The following is a 19076-nucleotide window of genomic DNA, read 5'->3' as shown; positions in this document are numbered from 1 at the left end:
AGTCATTTACAAATGCTGTATCTAAATTAAGATGGCACCTAAATTCCAAGTGACCAAGACCAATTCTGTTTATTAACCAGGCAAAAAACAAGCTGCTGAAACACTATTTTATGATGTTCAAAACATATACAAACTCAAAATAAACAGTTTGACAAAGTAAGTAAGTAAGTAAGTAAGTAAATGACTTTATGCCAAAAATGACCAGTATGACATAAAAAAATATCCATTAGTATTTGTGGGTTTGTCTTTCTTCCTTGCTCCCTTTTAAATAAATGCTTTGCTTAGAGGTAAATTATACCGTCACATTCATGTTCTTAACCTTGAATACAAACGCTGTGGAGCAATGAATTAGGTTTTAGTTTTTTTATAAGGATTTGTGGTGACACTCATGTGATTACTCAATAGATTAACCTCTCCCTGCCCTAATCTACTTTATCCCATCAACTAATTTCACCTGCCTAGTGGCAGCACCTGTGAGGAATATTATATTTGCTGCCAAACATTCAAAATATTGAGACTAAAATGGGGTTGTGCATTTCACAAGTAATGTATGCATAATAGAAATTAAATGTAAAGGTATTAAGGTGCAAGGTTTTCCAATTTGGCTTGGTTATCCTGTCATCTTCTCACAGACAAGGTCAGTTCCAATAATGTTGAAAAGTAGCATCAGAGGGGTACTGCTACATGGATAACAACACTGTGACACTTGTTGGGTGGCAACTTATGCCTTGTTAATGAGGGCACAGTGCTACTGGGAGACTATGGGATGAAGGTGATTGCTAAGAGTTATAATCTTAGCAGTGGTTAGGATTTGCCATGCCCCACTGGGGCTTACTGGATTAATTCCACACCAGGGAATGTACCTAAAACCAGTCTACTGCCCCAAGAACCCAGCATGTTATTATGGTATTTCTTGCTTCTTGACTACACCACAGCCCAAACTGGGCAAAAGTACCTAGAATCCCATACAGCCACTGATGATCAAGAGTAAACTGGCATCTGTTTTTCATCCTCATCTTTATGCTTGATCCTGTTGATGTTGCTGCCATCAAATGTGGTATATGCATGGATTGTGTGTTCTTTTTTTTCTAAGTAGTTTGCCACATGTCGAGGTCAGGGGTAAAGGCTGGGCGGATTAGAGCCTATATTGACTCAATGAGAAGAGGCCATATGGGCAAATGAGATCCATGTCCGTGAAGCACTAATCTGGGGATGCCCTCTGAGTGACCAGGGATGGACACTACCCACAATAACTAAGAGGCTTGGGGATTCGAAAGCAGCGTGTGGCCTGCTCTACTGTACCCTGTACGGTAGCTCCCCCATCTGACCCTGAACACGCAAGGAGGAAAGAGCCTGGCCTTGAACATGAAAGAAGATTAAAAGCCCAATCAAGAGTAAATTAATTCAATGTATTGTGCAGATGTATTGGTGCCATTCATCCAAAATTCACACAGATTGAAATTTCCAGTATGTAACTGAAGAAATGGTCACACTCTTTAGAATATGCACAGTAATTTTGTTTGTCATATGTTTCAAATATTCTCCCTTTCAAGTCATAAATCAGTGGGATTGAAGTCAAAGCATATACAATATAGTGTGTACTATAAAAACAGAAGTGTTTAAAGGGGGAAAAAAAACCTCTATAGAGAGAAATATGGATAGCAAACTGCTGAATAAAATGCTGGGTGTTTGCCCCATAGCAAGTAAAAGTAAAAAAAAAATCATAAATAAAGCAGTAGGTGGTATGGACAGAGAAAAAATAAAAGTGGAGATAAAACAAGAAGGAGGGGGGTATTTATTAGAGATTCTGTCCCAGTGATTGGCTGCGAGGCGGGTAGCAGAAGGACAAATGGACAAATCTGAGGAGCTAATAAGAGTGAATACGGAACGGCCCTCATGGGCAAATCTGGCACTAAGATGATAATGAGATTATAAAACCCCACTATATTGCAGCAAATTGTATAAGTGTTTCATTGAACCTTGTTGAACTTTCATTTATGCATGCCAAGCTCTTTCCCTTTTTGTCTCTACCCTTTCTTCTTTTCCCCGGGATGATGGGTAGAGTATGAGAAAGGAGGAGAAGATAAAATGCCTCCTGGATAGAGTTTACCTAGTGCAGGGGTGAACTGAAGACCACAGACTGGGCTTTCCAGACACGCTTCTAGTTAGCATAATCACAATAGCCTAAACCTAAAAATGCTCTGCATATGAGATGTGCTTACAGATCACACTTCACACCTTGTCAGGATGCATGCATATATCACATATAAATATATATATATATATATATATGCCCAGAAGTAAATATGGGCATACAGCATTAGCATTTATAAACCTGTATTTTGCTTTTTCTACCTGAGCTTTGATATTTTCCAGCGGATTAAATGAACCAATTTTGTCAATGACATGTGAAGTGTGGCACAAATTGCAGCTTCAAAAGAACTACTGTACTAGTAAATATAACGTTAACCAAGTTGAAAGGCGGGCAACATTTATAAAGTTAAGAAACAATTAGTGTTTATCCTTTCTTGCAGTTCCCATAAAATTAAAAAAAAGCCTGCTGGAAAATATATTTGAAAAAAAGGGGGTTCAGAGACAAGAGGAAATAAAAGTAAGTAAGTAAACAGGTACATTACTGTTTTTTTTCTGTTAAAGATTATAGGTTTTCAAACTGCGCCTAGACTCATTTATTTACTCTTTCCTTCGTTTGGATCACAAAATGAACTGCATGAAACTTATCACACATACCACACAATTCATAATTGTTTGTTTTATATAATAATTTTGCTGTAATCTGGCTGTTGGAACTCAAATAGGTTGTAAAGACAAGCTAATTCAACACTCAACACTGCATGAACCTCACATCACTGCTAAAGAATTATATGGCATTCAGCTTTGACAAGCTTGTACAATTATTAGCTTGACATATTGATCACCTTCATTTCCTCCTGTTTGTCAGTTAAGACAAACAAATGGTAACATCCTTGTCCTGGACCTGTAGCGAGGGCTTGTCTATTGACTGTGTCAGCATATCTTTGATTCTGATCTGGATGATGATACAAGTTCAACACAAAGCAAAGCACTAGATCAATAAACATGGATGGTCCTCTAGAATTGAATCAAAGAACTGAATCAAAGTGATCAAGTCTTTTATTCAAAGGAAACGTCCCTGAGAGATGGCTACCTACATGATGGAACAGATTGCCCTGTCACCATGGCACAACAATATGACCTGACACTGGACTGGAGGTAACATTGCATCTAAGACACAAATTCAAAATTCGGAGCAAGAATCCATCAAGGCTGGGTCAGATGTTTTGTACTGCAAACATATCTAATGTAAGGAAACTGTATATCCATCTTTTCTCTGTAGTTGTTACACACTCCAAACAGAACTTAATTATTTCTCTCACTCCTGTGACCAAAAGATGAACTAGTTGAAGCAAGTTTAACAGTGTCTTTTCACTCAAACAAAGTCAATGTTACAAACTTCAGGCTGAGTGTAATCACCAGCAATTTTTAAATTATGGACATTTTAATTAAAGTACCAAAGAGAGGTAGTGGGTAAGTTTTTTTTATTTGTTCTTGTGTGAACATTAAAATGTGTTTTGAAAAAGCTGGACAAAGTTAAGTGCATGATGAAAAATGTCATGTGCAGAAGTAGGACGTGGAGAAAATATTTTTCAGTAAGTTAGAATAAATAGACTGTCTAAAATAGTATAAAAGTAGTCGAAGTATTTTAGACTAAAAAAGTCTAAATCTGCTTGTACACCTGCAACCTTTCAATGATTCCAAATGAGATATCAGAAAATCAAGACAAATAAATATAAAAGTAAAATAAAACCAAAGCTAAGGGGGAAGATATTCTGTATATTCAACACAATGCTCATGTACTGTGTTTATCTGTTATACAGCAGATTCTTGATACTGAGCCAAGGTACCAGACTGAGACTTACATTGCAATCCATATTTTCACAAAAGAGTCTGGAACTCTCTGTGTTCTATTTCACAGATACTTTGATACTCTGGTACCAACGTCATGTTAGGGAGTGGACCACCAAAAAATGAGTTCCATCTAAATTCAGAAATAATTAACCAAATTTCGGCTTTGTTTGTTTTCGTAAAGGTAAATGTTTTTCCCTCCCCTCCGAACACTCACTGCCGATTCTTATCCCTCCTGAGCCACCATGGGAACATGCCCCCCAAGACTGCCAGCTTTCTGACTACTACTAGTGAGTCAGTACAACAAGTACGGTCAGGAATTAGGGGGTGCATGCGTATTGGCTAAAGTATTACAAATAAATTCCAGAAATTCTCTGCATGTGCTCATTGAATTATACTGTATTTACAATGCACATCCTTAATTTTGACTTGTTGAAAATAAACATCTACACATAATTCATCCTTTATTACCAGGTGTAACATACCATGGATGTTCCAGCTCTATTTTTAAGGTCTGTAAAAGAGATTCAAGGACATTAAGAGAAACCACAAAATCACTTCCACTTAAACACCGGCTTTGCATGACGCAACACTTGTCTTGGTTTTTGTTGTTTAGCAAGTATAATCAAAGTACTGAAACATGATAGTAATCCATGCCTTTTATTTCTGAAAAGACCTTTAATTATAAAGGTATTTTTTAGCCTGTCAAAGCAGGTGTAATTCATTTAAGCACATTTTTCATACTGATCCAGCGTCAAATAGAGTGAAAACTCTAACTCTAACATGGCATACATCTGTAGCTGTGATTCTAAAGTTGTCCCTTTTCAAAAGGCTTCAAGAGGGTATCCAAAGAAGAAGTAACATAACACACCTGGCCTTTTTTTTCTTTTCTTTTTTTTTTACCAGGGTCAAGAAAGTTTGTTTTGTTCTTGCTGATAAAACTTCAAGCTGCTGGAGATTTAGTCCCACTTGTAATTTCATGGCATAAAGCTTCTGCAACTAAACCTGCCCCTTCAGAGCCTCGAAAACACAAATCACAAAAGTCCAAGAAAGAAAAAAGGGAATAGATAAAAAGATCTTTGCAATGCTTTGACATACTCTCCCTCTTTCTCACACCAAACACTCAACACTGTTTCTGACACAACTTTTCTTCTCTTTTTCAACTCTCTGCCTTCAATATGACCTTATCACTGTTGCCTCTAGTTTGAGGCTGAACTGAGATTTAGTCAGGCACTAAGGAAAAAGAGATTGCCGTTGTTTGACGCTTGGTTATTACAAGGAAATAAAACGTAGACACAAAGAGTACTCTCAAATCACTGCTCCACTAACAGAAATCAATTGCTAGATCGTATTCGGATCATATGGTTGTAGTTTATGATGTGAAAGTATAATAATAATAATGATAATAATAATATATAATAGTTTCTTACAAACCACCAATCCCACACATGAGTCTTTGGTGTCAGCATTTTCCACATCATTGTGATATGGTCTGTCACAAATGTGACCCACACCACACGACCTCAGTGAATCCAGGTCAGAGGTTAGGATCCAGTTCACCAGAGTTTACCTGTCTATTTCCTGCAACACTAGCACAACGTGTGCCAGTCAAGCTAAGAAAACACTGAAACACATATGAAAACACACACACACACACTTTAATGCGATCCTCCATTGGGGCAATGGACTTCCACTTTACCAAGCTGAAAAAACATTGGTTGGAGGAGTTGAGGTTAATTTGACTGAGCCTGAGTTTCCTCTTAAAGTCACACAAACATCAATCAGACAGTGTGTGTGTGTGTGTGCGTGTTGTGAAAAGGTGCGGACAGCTAGAGGTGTTTCATGGTCAGCAGTGCGTGGATCAGAGAGGTGAAGGTAACAGTCAAGTCAAACCTACAGCAGGATAGAGCATATTCACAATAAGGGCATAACAGCGTGTGTCTCTGTGCGTGTAATGTATGTGTGCTTTGTGTCAGCCTGTCTACCTTTTTATGCAGGCTCTCTTTTGTGTCTCTGTGGTATCTTGGTACATTAATAACACTGAGCCACAGAAGTACGAACCTCAGGTAAAGTGGAAAAAGGCAGAGTGACCTCCCATGTCATTGCACAGGAATTATATCTCATTTCTATAACAATGTTGCATCACTTTTACATCCAACTCCCAGCTATTTTCATACAAGATACCAAAATCAAAAAAACCCTTCAACAAAATCATCTTCTTTTTAATTATGGAAAACCTGGCAGGAAAGAGAAAAAGGTGGAAACATCACAAAATTACATACAGTAGCGTATTTATGTTATGAAAGAAAATGAAAGTGAGTCTCTTTGCAGTCCATTAGGGTTAATTACAGCCTTGTGTTAGGATGCTTGTAACAGAGCAGGGTTGGTAATTAAAGTACAGGTAAGACATTAACTTACTTTTGTTAGCCATTAATCAGTGTTTACCTTCAGAGAGCTCTCCCTTTGTAATTAATAATCAGCTTGGACAATGAGTAATCACCCAAGAGGAAGTTGTGTGTGCATGTGTGTGTGTGCGCGTACGTATGTGTGTGTTATTAGCAAAAGGGGGTTTCCCACCTTTGAAATAGCATCTTCACTGATCAAACAACCGATCATCCATCTCACCAGAAAAAAAGTCAATAAACTAAGAGGGAAACAGCAAGAGAAACAGAGGAGCCCTTACAAGAAAAATAACTCTAAGAATGCTTTTTTTCTCCCTTTCATCCGTCTATTTCTCATCAAACTAATTCTCTCCCATCTTGCATTTATCCTTATCTTGGCATCTAAACTGCACTGTAGCTTTGGAATGATTACATCTTGGGAAGGCCTCAGCAACCCCACTTAACCAGCACCCCACTCCCTAACTTATTTCTCTGTCAGCCTTGCCGCTACTCCACCACACACACACACACACACACACACACACACACACACACACACACACACACACACACACACACACACACACACACAAAGGGAGCTTTTCCAGCAGGAGATTGGTTCCACTTTATCTGCATATTTAGCCTGTGTTCGGTGTGCTCCTAACTGATAAAATTCTGCTAGTGTGCCAGGCCACTGCCAAACGCCAGAGCAATGACCTTCTTGGGGGAACAAATTCTTTTTGCAAGATGGAAAACAAGAATGGAGTGAAAAGAAGAAAGATTAAGACAAAAAAAATGTAAAAATGAAAGAGAGGGAAGCTAGCCAGTCAAATGCGAAGGGAATGGGTCCAGGTTTTATCACATTTAAAACAAGAAATGGAGATGTTAGCGGACACCCCCGCTACACGTTATTCTCCCTCCCTCTCTCGGTCCTTGCAGCCCTGTCTGAGTGCCATGCTGGTACACCAGCGTTGCTTCACAGATGATTAGGAATAACAGACAAGCTCTGCCTCCACTTCTCCCTACCTCCTTCTGCCAAGAGTCTACCAGCATGGAAAACACAATCATCATATCATCACTGCACCACACAGGGAGGAAGGACGCAAGCAGAGGAAGGGAGAGGGAGATGTATAGAGAAAGTCAGAAACAGAGAAGAAGGAGAGAGAGAGAGGGAGAGAGAGAGAGAGAGGGGAACAGACGTAGAGACAGAAAAAGAGCAATGGCAAGACTCGTCCTTCAAACAGTTCTCCCATCATGCTGCCTGACCAGTCCCAGTGCCCATGTGTAAGCACACATCCAATACTTTGTTAGCCTTGAGACATCTTAGTATGTGTGTGTGTCTGATCACATGCCATTCTCCACAGCAGCCGAATCGCCCCGGGCCTGGCTCAGTCTGGCTCCACACAAGAGCAGTGGTTCACACTGTGATGTGTGTCTGCATATGTGCATGTGTCTGCATGACAACAAGGATTCACCGATCTGTTCTCTGTTGCTGAGACACTTTATGGTCAACCCGGATTACCCCCACCTACAAACACACACATACTCTACCATAGCAACCAAGACAACAGCAGTCATGGAAGCAGAAGAGGTGACTGTTGGGAGCTGTATGTGAGTTGACTGAATTGCTGGGCCACGATGCCCTGACAGCCTTCCCTCAACCTTCTCTCAGCCTCGTCACCTCTATTGCTCTGCTGTGCTCTGCTGTGACTCTCACCACAATGGCTGCTGCCTGTGAACCTGCCAGGCTGCCAAGGACACAAAGACGACCGAGTCAACCTTTGACATCAGAAGCTGCCACCAAAAGACCAGAGACAAGCTGAGTTGGCAGCTCTGTTAACAGGCCAGAGACTCAGATCTTTTCAGCTCGGTTAAAGTAGCAAAAGTCAATAGAGCACAAGTTAATAGTGCATACATACAGATGGACACTGTGTCAAACAGGTCTGTGTTAGGACAATGCCAGGCATGCCAGCGGCTTTAAAAAGTGGACCTAGATATCTTTGCTCAAAGGTTGGTGTCTTTTGACCGAGAGCAGTCACTGAGAAGAGATATAAAACATCACGGGGGGGGAAAAAAAATGACATTTGAACATGAAATACAGTATGGGTTTTGTATTGAAGGCTAGATGACATTTCAAGGAGCTGATTCACTGGTAGATGTTAAGGCCACCCACCCACACAGCTCCATGTGGAACATGGTGTTTTAGTGGCTGAGATGAGATAGCAGCGTTGGAGATGTATTCGCCGGCATGTGGAGCATGTGTAAGATGACCTATACATTCACCATGATGTCACTGAGGAGCTTTGAAGAGACTAGACACACAAAGCAGGACCTCCTGAGTATATGTATGTCCACATGTAACAATCAATGTGTAAACATACACATGAGGTAAAAACATACTGACATATATTCTGGTTAAGACTTGTGTGTGTGTGTGGGCATGCCTGCATGTGGGTCATTCTTCAAACAACACCGCAATCATCATCTTTTATCAACGGTCATGTTGAGGATTACAGCTTTCATCCCTAATCCAACATTAAGGATACATTCTCATGATGGCCGTGACATCATCAAGGCCAGTCAACCACAGAGAGGGCACAGGGACAGGAAGCCAAACACCACAGGAGCGGATTAATGAATATAGGAGACGGAGTAGATGATGAAAAAGAAAGAGGGAAAGGGCGCAACAAAGAAGACCGAAATAGAAACGAAATCAAACAGCTCATTTCAGTAGCGTGTGAGAGACAGCCTCTGTTTCTGTGTGTATTTGTGTTTCGAGATAATCTGCCACTGCTTCAGTTTCTCAGTTTCTCTGACAATGATCCCTCTCAATCAGCCGTGCTAAGTCCTCCAATCTACCCAACACCCACAAACATTCGCGCACAAACACACACGTACACACACAACTAAAATTTGTCCACAACCATGGGAAGACATGTACGCATGCACGCACACACACACACACACACACACACACACACACAAACACACACTCAAGACTGAATACGGTCAGCATACACATCACACTGCACTGACTGAACCCTGATAATCTGCACATGAGCACTGCAATAAGCCACCGATGAACATATACAATATACAGAGGTATAACAAATACCGAGGAATGTGTTTGTATCATTTACTCCAAATGTATAGATATTTGCACATTTGCTGTTTATGTAGATTTTTGCTATTAGATCATTTAACTTACCTGTAATGGCACATCCTTTGTATCTAAAGTTGGTATATTGTGGTATATAGTGTCTAATAAAACCAGCTTAACTAGACTTGCTCATCTTTATCTTCAAGATCAGAAATAATTCACTTTTTAAGGCTACATTTAAGGTACCTGTAGTAATGGTTTATGAATATTTTACTGATGTTTCAGTATATTCATGACTATGAAAATAGCCTGTCATACTTAACCCGCTATTTTAAGGATTACTATATCACCGGTTGTGACCCTCTAGTACCAGCTTCTCAGAACTCCACACTGCAGCTACCAATTGTACCACTCACAAAGCAATCCCAATTCAATATTTCACCATTGACTGTAGAATAAAAACTTGGCTTAGCTAACATTGACATAGCACCTATTGCCTGCATGTGAAGCACTTACAACTGGTGTGCTAGTGCTCTATTGCTCAGCTGTATTGAAATTAAGTTAAACTCCTTGCTCAATTGTATTTGGAAAGTGAAAGCAATCCTGATTAAGCAGATATTGAGTAATAATGTTATTACTGTTGCTGTGTGTTTATACATGGTTTGTTTGATACCTGCAGAGACTCGGGGGCAGTCTGGCAGCATGGGATCCAGCGGTGTGTCCAGGGGCTCTGAACTTGATACCCAGTTACAACAGTGCTGTAGGAAAAGGAAAAAAAGCAATTGCCAATTGAAAACTCTGTGGAAAGATTTCTCATTTCTCAGATTGTAAGATTTCTCTCAGATTGTAAGCACTTCAGTGTAGACTTCTTATGGCGTATGGAGGCTTGCTCAAAGATGGAAATATAATAGGGGAATGGATTTGATGTAAAAAAAAAAAAAAGTATGTCTTTTATCCTGATGTCTCAGAAGTATTTCTTTTTTTTTTTTACTTTATGGAAATATAGCATGTTTAATTGAAATTGAAACTGATATTGAAAGTGAAAAACCAAGAAAGAAACATGGAGAAAGAAAGGGATAAGGGAGCAAAAAGGGGGAGGCAAGGGAGACAAAGAAAAGGGGGACAGGTGGGGAACACATGGGGAGGGACAGTAAGCGAGAATGAGGTGTGTGTATGGCTGAGTGAGGTGGGGGGAGAGAAAGAGAGAGAGACAGAGAAAGAAAGAGAGATGGAGAGAGAGAGAGACAGGAACAAGCAATTAAAAGCTCTGTGACATGTTGCTCAGACAGCTTGGCGTTTGTTTGTGGTGGAGGGCTGAGGCCTTCTACCATGGTGGATCAGTGGGTGCCCTGGGGGAGGGTGTCTGCCCAGCTTGCTGACCCATAACCCCCCGCAAACACCCCTAGTCCTCTCAAACCCCCCCTGTGGTTGACAACTCCACTGTCAGAAAGAGGAGAAGACCTCTTTATCTGTTTTTTGCTGTCTTCATCTTCCTGTCTGTGTGGCGCTCCTTCTGCCTGCCAACTAGGTTATTTCAAACATATTATGGTTAAACGTACCTTTAATGAACCATATCAGTGCCTTACTACAAAACGACTCAGTTTTCCCCATGCTTTGAGTTTTCATTCTCTGGGTCTGCAGATGACAACATATCACCGTGCAATGTGGATTGGTATGCTGTGGCTTGTAAGGTTAGTACAAAAACAAGAGAGAAGGGAGAGAGGGAAAGAGGGAGGTTGAGAAGGAATGCTTGGAGAAGACGTTCCCCAGATAAGATAAAAGTTCAATAGAAGAAAGAGAAAATGTAAAGAGATTAGAATGTGCAGCTGGCGTCCTTCTGAATCACTGCTTATCTGCCCTTGTTTACTTTCACCCTGGCCCCCTGACAGCCATTACAGTGTTGTGCATGCTTGTGTGTGCGTATGTGCTTGTGTGTGTGGGTCAGTGATTGCTTTGCGGGGGGTCTCTCTCAAAGATGAGCAGCGTTGTGAACCCTTCAAACTCAAATGCGCACGCAAAGGCACACACGCATTTTTGCCCTCAGCGACCCTGACTCCCAAGGCCCTGAAACGGGAGGGACTGGATAGACAAATGTGTGAAACTTCTCCCACTTCAGCCCCTCCAAAAAATACATGCAAAAAAATCCAGGGTCACATCAGACACAAACACACACACCCTATTCCCGGGATATGAAGTTGTTTTTCTGTATAAATATGTAAAAATACACAATGAATATACTTGATGCCTAATTGAGCCCCTCTTAGCTTTTTGTCTATAGAAGTTTCTGCAGCTATGTCAAATTAAATGTATTTTGTTATTGTCTGCTACTTTTGTTGCACAGTACTTTATTTACTTTAAGCTCACAGAGAAATATACGGGAGATAACCATGATCAAACATCTGGCCAATGTTCGCTTATCCTTAGAAAATATCGATAAGTAAGTAGTAGTAATATCAACAAGTAAGTAAACAGAATTCAGTGGGGAGCAGTGTACAGAGAGTTCTGTTATCAAAGAAAAGTCTGGCTCATGTGTGATCCATTACTATCCAATCAAAAGAAATAAAAATGAAGTAAATCCACCTCTTAAGTAGAAATGGCCCTTCACTCCCATCCTCTATATTTCATTTCTCCAGCCTTGTCAATCAAAAGTGCTAGCAGTCGGAAGGAGTATAGCGTAAGAGGAGCCAAAGAGGTTGAAGAAAGATCGGCATAGAGATGAGGGGGATTGGAGTGGAGGAGGAATGGGGGTTCGGTGTTGGGGGAAGATGACAAGTCATCTTGGTAAACAGTGGCATATTGTGTATTTTTAGATCCTTTGCTTTGCGTTAGATGTGCTCTCCTCTGAGCCTTGGCTTGAGGGCAGAGCGGTGTAGAGCAGCACAGAAGCAGTGGGGCTCCTTGACTGCTACATCAAGTGTCTCATTGTATCTCCTTTAATTCATTCAGTCTGTCTGGAGGAAGATGTCAGCTGGGCTGTGGAGCAGTGGGCTGAAGGCGGCTGCAGAGAGGGGAAGGAGGGGAGTCTTTCAAAGGGCCCTCCTCCCTCCCCCTTCATCCCCACCATCACCACCAATGGAGGCAGGGAGGCCGGGGTTTGAATAGATTTGTCAAGGCAACAACACACATGTGCACACAAACTCTTGCATAAATGCACACACACACACACATAGCACACAGCCCCAGTGCTGTGGGAGACCGCAGGCATAACAGCAGTCACATAAAGGCAAGGCCTACTGGCTGGGATTAGAGAGGGGTGATGTGACAAAAGGATGGCACATCAAATCAGCTGCCTCTGACGCGTAGCATCATCACTTCAAGCAGCTCGTCCGCCGATCAATGGCGTCTTTGAACTAAAGGCAGACAGAGAAACAAACATGTAAACAGATTTGACTCTTCCCCCCACTTCTACCGCTCCGTGCATTTGAGTCTGAGTGTATGTTTGGATTTGCGCTGGATATGCACACATACACGTATCCATGCACAAACTCAAGCAGACACATTGTTGACACATTGTTGCACAATGCATTTATTTCACTTAATCCCAGTATCAACATTACGTAGAAACGAAGTTCTAAAAGATCCTTTAAAGTTAAGAGTTTAAGACGCAGTGCTGAGGCTAAGTAATAATCTAACAGCATGGTCTGAGAGTGTAAATGACAAACAGGTGTCAGCTCTAACCCTCTACATGTGAGGGATGCTTTTAAGCCTTCTCTGTGATGTGTATATGTGCATGTCTGCCTGTGGGTGTGATCCACCACCTGCTGCCTTCTGCAAGTCAGAGTGGAAACCACTCTGCGCTTCTTTCACGTGTACAACGCACACACGCACACACACACGCACACACACACACACACACGCGCACACACACACACACACACACACACACACACACACACACACAAATAGTAATGGTCACAAAACACTGCACTCAGCTGATGGTAGGGTGATCTAATGGAGCCATCATAAGTACCAAATAGGTCTCTCATAGGTGTCCATATCCACTACACATTAAGTGTCACAGGAATACACACACAGGGCCTTTAAAATGTGATGTCTATGCCAGGTTTGGCCAGAATTCATGAGTGTTATCACAAAGCAAAAACTGAGTATATAGAAACTGGATAAAGGAAGTGACTGAACTATGAAATTTGTTGCTTTTTTCAGTAAAACTGTTATATAGATCTGAATGCAAAGATTAAATACAACTTGTGTAGTAGTATGGTGGGGTGAGACCACTGTGGTCTCTACTTTTGGTCCCCTCTGTATATATTTTCAATTGCATACAGTTGGCTCCATTTCACTGTAAAACAGTATCTCCACCTCTCCTTTCTCAAAACACACAGGACTAAGTCCCATGATAGAAACTCTGTGCCAAGTGTACAAAAGTCTCCTAAACCATAACACACATGACAGTCTGCAACCTAACTTCTCCAAAAGTAGTTCCGAGTATCAATTCTTGCTCACTCGCTCTGTGTCTGTCTCTACCAACTCTTCCAGTTGCTGTATAATCTCTATGGATTAGGATGGTTTATTCATGACCATAGTGTACTCTGTATGTGTGTGTGCATGTGTGTATGTCTGTCTGTGTGTGTGCTCTGGGCAGGCCACTAGAGTGTGACAGCAGGCCAGCACAGTGACAGGAGACACCTTGGAGACTGTGACAGGCTGCCAGCTGTACACCATCATTCACATTTCTCTCTCTCACTCACTTCTCCTCACTATGCTACTCATCTATCTCCACATTCATCTCTTCATCTCCTCTCCTCCATCTGTATTCACTCCATTCACATCCTACCTGTCTTTTTGTGTTTCTTTTCCACAGCTCTACCCTGTGCTTTCTGGGCGGCAGTCAACAGGATTTAAATAATTGAACATTTCTCATACTTTATTTCTCTGTCAATTTCTTTTTCTGTCTCAGTCAATGGATGAGTCTTTCCATCTCTGCCTCTGCTTATTCCCACTCCTTTTTCATTTCTCTCACCTTCACTCTTCCTCTCCTAGCAGTGACGTCATTTGTCGCTCGTCTGACCCATTTGGTCGATATAACCTGGCCCAGCAGGTGCTGATCTCTAAATCCCATCTTCTGTCTTTTACACTCCTCTTCTCATCTCTCCATCCCACCATCTAGTGACTTCTTGAACCCTGGGGGTAGGGAAATTATCTTTGTCCGAGGAGAACAGAGCAGTCCACTGTTGAGGTGCCAGAACCTCACATCCACCCATTCGTATGGGCGCATATTTACGTACACACCACCCGGGGCATTATTCAGGTTCACTGCTAGCTCCCCTCTGTGATGCACTCCAACATCTGGGTTGCCCTGCCCATGTGTGTGTGAGTTTTCAACTCAGTGTGCAATGCAAGTGTTGCTTACGTTCAAGATGTGTATGGGTTATTGATACAGATATGGAGAATTATGTGTTTTGCAGTGCACCAACAGATGCATGTGCTTTTAGACTGTGGATTGTGTGATCATTCAAAGCGAAACATAAGAAAACTGAGCCAACGATAGAAACCCCTGAATCAGCCTAGAGCCATGGGATTAGCATATTGGGTGAAACACAAAAGGACTCTGACCTTTTGGTGGATCCACCGCACATACACAGTATTGGTTTCTAATGTAAATGACTGGGACAGATTAGATTTTGGATTCACCTCCATCCTCGAGCTGACCGGGGGCTTGTTAACAAGCACTGCCATCCATGCCCAGAAGCCAGTGATGTGATAAAATACAATTACACAATTGAAGTTTCCAGTTTTGAAATATGAGACATTATTTTTTGTTAGTTTCCCCTGTCAGTATCAATCCGATTGTTAAAGTCTGTCTCATCACATCATACTGATCTACAGTATTTATCATTCATAGCTGTCTTCAACTAACACTAAATTAGCAGAGAAAATAAATGGTCTAAACACTTTTGTATTAAAATACTGAGCGTATTTTTATCAGTGAGTTGGCGAGAACAATAGGAAATCAAAACTCTTTGATTTCCTGACAAATCATTTCAAGTTAATTTGTTCTTTGAGAAGAAAAAACTAACACATTTTTGTTGTTAAATAAATTTAGTGTAATGATTATCATAATGAATTTAAGGGTCCCTGAGAGAAATACAGAGTACAGAGAATACTCTGTTAGAATAGCGAGTCCAAAACTATGTTGGAAATTAAGAGAATTAAGAATTTAAGGAATAGAAACAAACACAAACAGGGCCGCATGCAGAAGGAATCTAGAGCATGTAAAATCTAAAGATGTACGCCCTTCCTCCAAATTTACTTTTTTTGTATATCATTGAGAAGGACATAGCATAGGTGTGCCACTGTTTCCCTCTAGAAAAATTCCCTTTAATTAGGCAGGCTCCTCTCTTAATTCTGCCAAAAAAGGACTGTGGGTTAATGAGCACGAGACAGTGCGAATCCTTGCCTGTCCCCTGCCTTCGAGTGGACAAAGAAGGTTATTTCAAATTTATTGTTCTGGGTAATCATCACAAATAGAAAATCACTTAACATTCCAATTATGCTGTGTCCCACACATCCCTTAGATGAATCAAAAATAGGAGATGCCAGACAAGGAGAAGGGGGCCAGTGCAACCTTGAATCCCCACAACTCAAACCAACATACGTACACATTCGTAGACAAGTAACACACACTTGAGAACACAAACCAAACACACACACGCACACAGAAATGGGGGATGACAGAAATAGCAAAAACAAAAGGCAAGGGATATAAAAGAGGATGTAATACAAATACAGGTATGGTGTGCACGAGTGTGAGAGTGTGAGAGTGTGTGTGTGTGTGTGTGTGTGTGTGTGTGTGTGTGCGCGCGTGCATGACATTTGCATCTCTGGCTCTCGAGCAACTCTGGTCTTGGCTGGTCTCATCAGTATGTGCATACTGAGTGAGCCCAGGTGCTGCAAATGGCTCAGAGGTCACATCAGAAAGGGCAAGTGCTAAAATGAAGCTAACGCAAATGCACGCGCATTCTATCTCACATGCTTACCGACAAGCGCATAGAAACGCATGCATGCTTACACATGCATGCCCAGCCACATGCACACACACACACCAGTGAGGGTTAACTGTCTCAGTTATTCATTGACATGCACCCAGGAAGGAAAAGAAGGGGGCTGATAAAAAAAAAAAGAGAGGAAAAACATGCAAACAATGGTTCTCTATGACTTCTAAGGCTAGCTGTTGGTCAGGGGTACCTGTGTAGGTCAGAGGAATTGTGCAGGGAGAAATTAGAGAAGAGCAGAATCTGAGAGACCTCTGGATGAATTTACATGTTGAGATGGGAGCCTAGGAATGGACCCCTGTACGGTTTGCAGCATCTTGGTTTGTCTTCATGGTGTGTTTGTGTATTTGAGCGTGTGTGGTTATTTCACCTGCTGCATCCAATCTTGTGTGCCTTTGCTGGTCTCCTGTAGCCAGATGTTGTGAGCGGAGTCAGTCAGAGCCACAGCACACACTCTATTCTTCACCTGCATTTCCCTCTGATTCATCTGCAACAAAAAGCAAATCAAATCTGTGTTTGTCAGCCTTTTAGCATATTAATGAGACAGCCACTGTTAATTTCAGACATTTGAACGACAGAGACTTTATGCTGTACGAAATATAATAACCTCTTTAGAAAAACAAAATCATGTTTTTGAATTACATAGATGTGAATAAAATTATTTTAATATGACATACCCTTTGTGTCAGTGGATACTTGCCTAATAAAAATTTTATTCCCTGTGCAGCACACACTGTCAGCCTACTCCTTGGACCATGATAGGACTGGCCCAGTGGACAGCTTTGTAACTGGCGGATACAGATTCAACCTGGTGTATAGCATAATGTTATAAAGTGAAATATGAAAGAGCTGCTCCACCATAGCATGTCCTTGTCACATTCTGTACAAATGTCCTTCCCTGTGCACGTTCAAATACCCCGGTCCCCATTCTTAATACCCTTTCCCTTCACATGTCACAGAGAATGTGGCATCAGCAGGCCCGTCTTCCTATTCCCCTCTGAATGTCAACGCCAAGGAAAATGTCACACAAAGGACTTGTTACCGCACTACAATAGACTTCCCACACCGCTGGTCCTACCCCAAGGAGTACTGTAGCCAGGCATTGGGAACGAGCTGTTTCACTCTGCTTCGCTTTAAGATAAACGGGAAGAAAAGAGAACAGGACTTGCAACAATAGGTTAACAATCACTTACTGTATAGATTTAGTGAATCTGGGAGAGAGGACTGCCGGACTGGGGATGGTCATAGCGCTGCTGAATAGCACTAAGTGTAGTGGTTATGTGGTCATCTACACATGGCGCTATGGCTGAACGGACCAAATTTTAACTAAATGAAATCTTAAGTGTCATCTGGAGGGAGGAAAATCTTGGCAATATCCTGGACTATTGGACTTCGGGTGGGCTGAAAATGGTGATGGTGTTTATGGATTTGTGTCTGAGCATAAGACTTAGCACTTCAGTGGGAGATCTAGGTATTATTAAGTCTAGGGCAGGGACTGGACTATCAGGCATTAGTTGGAGCTTGCATTTAAGAATATGATCAATATTGGCCTAAAAGCTCAAGTGTAACAAAACAAAATATGGCTGAGACATGAGTATAAAGATACTTTTTTGGCCATAGAGGGTTTGAGCTGGGGTTACAGCATGAATCTGTGTCTGACACTGGGGCTGAGGCTGGAGCAATCACAGAGTCCAGCTCTAGCTGGCTGGCTGTACATCATAATGACGCTGGGCATTTGAATACATCCTCCCTTGCCCAGCCAAATTAAAGTGGGAGTGTATAGAGATAAATGGAATCTATTAAGGCACTAAGGACTCATACATCATCCAGCTGATAAGGCTTCCACTGGTGCGTCTTCAGCATGGTGGAGGATAAAGCAGGGAAGAGAGGGGAGGTTCAACCATAAGCATAAAGAAAAAAGTGCACAACTGTAGAGATAGACAACAAAAGAAGACAGACACTGCACATGTATGCACAGACAAATTCCCTCGCTCACACAAAATCATACAATCATGCACACACACACACACACACACAGAGATACAGACTCCTCTCTGTACTCCCTTCCTCATCCACGCTTGGTTGAAAAGCTTTCCTCTGGCAGAACTGGGCCCGTGGGAGTAGCAAAGTCAACCTTTTAAAACTGGAGGTGTCAGTCAAGGTCCTGTTTTCTGGTGCTAGCCAAACGGGCCAGTCCCTGAGTATAAGGGCTGCTAACAGAGGCCAGGAAACAGGAGACAGTGGACTGACTGCCCATGGAAAACACTAAGCACATTACTTCAATCCAGTCAAAAACATCACCCAAGCCTGGGCAGAAAACATTTTTTCCACTTTCCAAGTGGATAAATGGGTCTCTACTTGCTCCTATTGTATGCCCTTTAAAACCATCGGAGTCCAGTATTTTTTTTATTTTTGATGGAAACCCACAATGTAACGTAAATGGCTAAGGTTCATTGGAAATCACTGGCATATTAAAACTGTAACTAAGCTATAATAAATTTGATAACTTGTGCCAAAGTAAACCGTATTTGCCAACCTGCCAATAATGACAGGTTGTTTAAGTCTATCTTTGTTTAAAGTATTTTGACAGGCCACTTTTAAAACAAAGTACTTTCATAACATAACAAAGGATATGCAGAT

At 41.5% G+C, this 19076-nt stretch overlaps 1 protein-coding gene across 2 annotated transcripts in view; it reads right to left on the bottom strand.

Annotated features, from left to right (window-relative positions):
- Nucleotides 1-19076, bottom strand: part of fam172a (family with sequence similarity 172 member A) — a 160544-nt gene that overhangs the window by 44962 nt on the left and 96506 nt on the right. For both annotated transcript variants that reach the window (XM_056376415.1, XM_056376414.1), the window contains exons 9-10: nucleotides 16807-16923; nucleotides 10097-10181 (exon numbers count right to left, since the gene is read on the bottom strand). In XM_056376415.1, coding sequence (XP_056232390.1) covers nucleotides 10097-10181; nucleotides 16807-16923 — 202 coding nt within the window. The remainder of the gene's footprint in view (nucleotides 1-10096; nucleotides 10182-16806; nucleotides 16924-19076) is intronic.

The sequence above is a fragment of the Seriola aureovittata genome, chromosome 5 (genome assembly GCF_021018895.1).
Source record: "Seriola aureovittata isolate HTS-2021-v1 ecotype China chromosome 5, ASM2101889v1, whole genome shotgun sequence".
Classification (NCBI taxonomy): Eukaryota; Metazoa; Chordata; class Actinopteri; order Carangiformes; family Carangidae; genus Seriola; species Seriola aureovittata.
Note: the sequence above shows the minus strand (reverse complement) of the source record. Positions and strands in the feature narration are given on the sequence as shown.